This window comes from Myotis davidii, unplaced genomic scaffold, assembly GCF_000327345.1.
Source record: "Myotis davidii unplaced genomic scaffold, ASM32734v1 scaffold575, whole genome shotgun sequence".
Lineage (NCBI taxonomy): Eukaryota > Metazoa > Chordata > Mammalia > Chiroptera > Vespertilionidae > Myotis > Myotis davidii.
Genome location: NW_006290306.1, coordinates 2,467,074 through 2,472,002, shown reverse-complemented (window position 1 = coordinate 2,472,002; position 4,929 = coordinate 2,467,074). Strand labels below are relative to the sequence as shown.

Genomic DNA, 4,929 nt, shown 5'->3' with positions numbered 1-4,929 from the left:
TCAACAATCTTCACAGCAACTTCACCAGTAGTAAATTTCATCTCAAGAAACCACTTCATTTGCTCACCCTTGGAGTTGCATTAAAATCTTACAAGATTGCAGCAATTCAGTCACATGTTCAGGCTCCACTGCCAATTCTAGTTCTCTTGTTACTTCCACCACATCTGTAGTTACTTCCTTCACTGAAGTTGAACTCCTTAAAGTCATCCGTGAGGGTTGGAATCAACTTCTCCCAAACTGTTAATGTCGATATTATGACCATTTCCCCATGAATTGTGAATGTTCCATAATGGTGAACCCTTTCTTTTAGTTTTCAATTGCTTTGCCAGATCCATGAGAGGAATCATTTTGTAAGGCATTTTTGTAGGCTTATAAAATGCATTTCTTTGATAATACTTGAAAGTCAGAATTACTCCTCGATCCGTGGGCTCCAGAATGGATGTTGTGTTAGCAGGCGTGAAAGCATGAATCTCTTTGTACATCCCCATTAGAGCTGTTGGGTGACCAAGTGCATTGTCAATAAGTAATAATTTGAAGGTTGAGACGGGGGAACCATTGTCCACTGCCGCCACTCCAGCCTGTTCCACGAGGTCCATGTGCCCTCCCCACCCCCCCAGCCATGATGATCCCCAGCTTCCAGAACAGCCACTAGGAGGATTTCTCCAGGCCCTGGAAGCTGATGGCAACCAAAACCCACATCATGAAGTCGGTGGCCGTGGAGAAGTTAGCTGACGAATTGCATATGCCATCTCTCCCCATAATGGTGTTTGGAGACAATGTTTTAAGAATCCAGCATGGCTTTGGGATTGAGTTCAGTGCCACAGATGCCGAAAGTAGCCTGTGTGGAAGAGTGGCAGGAAAGCAGGATGGAGGGTGAACACTCCACAGTTATTAAACCATACAAGTGGACCTATACAACAGATTATAAGGAGCATTTCTTGGAGAGTCACTCAAGTTAAAGGTTGTGCCTACAACGGATGTTATAGATACAGAGAAATGGAAAGCCAGAACACAGATTGGTTTGAAGAAGTTCTGTTTGAGGATGAGCTTCATGATCATGGAATTTCAAGCCTAAGTATGAAAATTACAGGAACGCCTTCCAGCTTTTTTTGCTATTGTCATTTTTCTTGATAATCGATGGAGTGCGTATCAGAATGAATGACATGAGACTACCATGAGGTTAACAAAAGATGTTACAAGTACATATGTCACAAGAGAGCAAAATTGCATGTTTCACCTTTCCTCTTCATGGAACCTAGTGAAATGTCACAGTATTTACCGATCAGGGAGGAGTTTGTGAGAAGCTACTATTTCCAGAAAGAATTGATCATAACCCTGAGACTCAAAAGAAAATGCAGCTGTGGAATAGAATGTGATGCACCATGTGCTCACCGTGGGACCTGATGGAGACGGGGGTTTTTATTTTGAGAATTAATTGCCTTGTCTATGTGCCGATTTTCTGTAACCTCCAAGGAAAAAAAGATAGTTGCAGGTCAGTTCCACCAACTGCTGTTTGTACTGTCTGTCTTCGAATTCATAATCAGATTTATGGTTCCTGGAGTTACCAATGACATGGATGTCACAGAATTAGAACCACGGAAGACCCTGAAGAGCCACAGCAGTCTTGAGAAAGAACAACGTTGGAGGAATCACACTACCTGATATCCTTCCACTTTTAATGCCTGTGTATTTTGGCATGGCTAAAGTTTTCTTGCTTTTTGGCACTACAAGAAACTACAGGCTCATCTTGTTCATTTCTCTCCCCAGACTTGGTAGCATTTAATAGATAATGATATCGGAGACCATGGTCTGGCACCAGGAGTGTCCATTGTTATTGGGAGGGCATAGCTAGAAGTGTCAAAATTCATAATATATGTATTTTGAAAATCTTGAGGTAATACTGTAATTCTTAAAAAATAAGAATAGTTATTACTTAATTTGATTTTATAATTCTGTTTTTCCCTTACACTGAAGTCTTGATATCTGACATGACTTTATTTTATAGTTTTTTACAAGAATATAAAGAAAATAGTTTTAAAATGTCAATAGCAAAACTATGGAGTGGTTTTTCTTTGTGTGTTATATGGGGGTGAGTATGTGTTAAGCAAAAGAGTGGCATAAAGGATACTTTTTTCCTTTAATTCCCCTGCCTGCCATCTAATGTTGGTTTTGTGATTTTAGCTGGTCACATCCACTCTCCGAGGGCGTAGAAGTAAACCATCTGCCAGGCCCCTTTCAGCCCTGACGTTGTAAGGTGACTTCCTCATTGGCCTTAATGAGCACAGACTACATGTTACTCAAAAATCTCTTCACCTCTCCCCAGGATATCATGGTCCGGAATGACTCTACCTGTGGGACCACCATTGGGCCTATCTTGGCTGCTCGGCTGGGGCTGCGTGTCCTGGATTTAGGCAGCCCTCAACTGGCCATGCACTCCATCCGGGAGACAGCCTGCACCACAGGAGTGCTCCAGACCATCACCCTCTTCAAGGTGACTCCCATCCCACCCATCACCATTGGGCTGGCTCCTTCCCCCTCAAGTGCCTGGATTGGTTGCTGGGGCAACATCACCATCACTAAGTGGCTGGCCTAGGTGATGGGGCTGGTTGTGTTGGTTCTACCGTGTAGAAAAAGAAGGGTCCCTATTATTCTCAAGACTTGTACCTTGATCAGCCCCCAGTGGATAATGAGGGGACAGAGAAGGGATCAGGGATAAGACTGCAGCACTTGTAAGTGGGTGAAACAGCTATGCTTCTCTTGCTGGAGCCCAAGTTGGTGGGAGGTGAGTGGTGGGGCACCACCATTTGGTCTCTACTGATTGCAAATTCCATGTTGTCTCCCATTTAGGGCTTTTTTGAGCTGTACCCTTCTCTGAGCCGTAACCTCTTAGTGGATTGAGGCCTCTTGGAAAAACTTCTCTTGCACTTGAAGAAGGGAAGTTCTCAGCTGAGTTGAAGCTTGAATATTAAAGTGGATTTTTCACTTAAACTCATTCTGTTGTGTTTATTTGGTGATTGGAGGGGTGGAGTTTGACTGGGCTTAAACCTCTGGAACCAGAATGGGAGGTTGGGATGCAAGTAGAGGAGACCATAACTCCTGGGAGCTGATTTCCAATCGCTTTTCTTCCTGAAGCTCATGCCTGAAGTGTGTGAAAGGTGGGTGGGCCCACAATGGGAAGGTCATTTCTCCCATCCTCAGTCCTCCCTCAATGCTCTTCCCTACTTCCATTGCCACAATAGTCCTGAAGCCCAGCTTAGCTCTCAGGTCTCAGCATTGAGCATTAGCCAGCCCCCACTTAAAAAGGGGGAAAACACTGAAAGCGTTCCCCCTGAGATGAGAAACGAGACAAGGCTGTCTGTTCTCACCACTTTTATTTATTTATTTTTAAATATATTTTTTTATTGATTTCAGAGAGAGAGAGAAACATCAATGATAAGAGAAAATCATTTATCCACTGCCTCCTGCACACCCCTTACAGAGAGAGGATCAAGCCTGCAACCCAGGCATGTGCCCTGTACCGGAATTGAACCCAGGACCTTTCAGTCTGCAGGCCGACGCTCTATCTACTGAGACAAACCAGCTAGGGCTGCTCTCGCCATTTATAGTTAACATTATACTGGAGTTTCTATCCAGGGCAATTAGACAAGAAAAAGGCACTACTAACATGAGGAAATATAACAAATTACTTTTGCAAACCATGCAAGAAATATTTGATCATGTGAACACATTGCTAGGGCTTCTACCAGAGCCTTGGAAGAAGTCTGTGAAGATGAGGACCCTAGAACCTAAAGATTTGTTAGCTTCGAAGTACATCCTACTCTGAACTGTAGTGTAATGTTATTACACAATAGAAAACTATACAGCAATGAAGATGAATAGGATATAACTACATTCAGCAATATGGCTGAATCTTTAAAGTGTAGTATTGAACAAAAGTCAAACACAAAATAATACACATTCTACTGAGTGAATGGAATAGTGTCTCCCAAAAATTCGTGTCTACCTAGAATTTTAGAATGTCCTAATTTGGAAATAGAGTCTTTCAGATGTAATGAGTTAAGTATCTTGAGATTAAATCATGCTGGATTTAGGGTGGGCCTAAATCCAATGATTATCCTAATAGACAAACATGGTAATTGACCATACTTTGCTACGCCTCCCATTGGCTAATCAGCGTGATATGCAAATTAACCACCAACAAAGATGGCGGTTAATTTGCATACCTAGGTGCAAAGTGGTGGAGCAAAGACTGAAGGCAGCTCTGGCCCGAGCAGCGAAGGCTTGAAGGCGGCTCCGGACGGAGCAAAGGCCTGGGTCCCGGGTGCCGGAGGAAAACCGGTGCCGGCAGCCAGGGGAAGGGAAGGCCTATTGCACGAATCTTTTTGTGCAACAAGCCTCTAGTTGTCTTTATAAGAGAAAGGAAAGGGAGATTTAGAGGCACAGAGAAGAAGGCCATGTGAAGATGGAGGCAGGAATTGGAGTGATGCTGCCACAGGCCAAGGAATGCCAGGATCCCCAGGAGCTGGAAGAGGCAAAGAAGGACCCTCCAGAGAACCTTTGGCAGGAGCATGGCTCTGCCAACACCTTGATTTCAGACTTCTGGCCCCCAGAACTGAGAAAATGCATTTCCTTTGTTTTAAACCATCAAGTTTGTGGTCGTTTGTTGTGGCAGCCCTAGGAAGCTAGCACGCTATATAATTACATTTCTGAACACTAGTCTTTACAAATGTGTACTTATGTTGTACAACAGCAAAGAAGGACGTTATGCCCACAAAGTGAGGAGAGTGATTAACTTTGGGAGGAAGAAGGGAGAGGGCTGTAATCTGGAAGGGACGAGGGGGTGTTGGGGTACTGGCAGTGTTCTGTTGCCTGCAGAGTATCACATGGTTGTTCACACTAATAATCTGTTGAGCTGCTTGCTCTCCACTA

The 4,929-nt window shown here is 43.8% G+C and overlaps 1 protein-coding gene and 1 pseudogene across 1 annotated transcript in view; both read left to right on the top strand.

Moving 5' to 3' along the window:
• DNPEP (aspartyl aminopeptidase) overlaps nucleotides 1–2,988 on the top strand; it is a 10,838-nt gene extending 7,850 nt beyond the window's left edge. The window contains 2 exon segments of the mRNA XM_006763375.2: nucleotides 2,324–2,491; nucleotides 2,848–2,988. Coding sequence (XP_006763438.1) covers nucleotides 2,324–2,491; nucleotides 2,848–2,898 — 219 coding nt within the window. The 3' untranslated portion in view covers nucleotides 2,899–2,988.
• On the top strand, nucleotides 22–2,317 carry LOC102767677 (annotated as a pseudogene).
• Nucleotides 2,989–4,929: the final 1,941 nt, after the last annotated feature.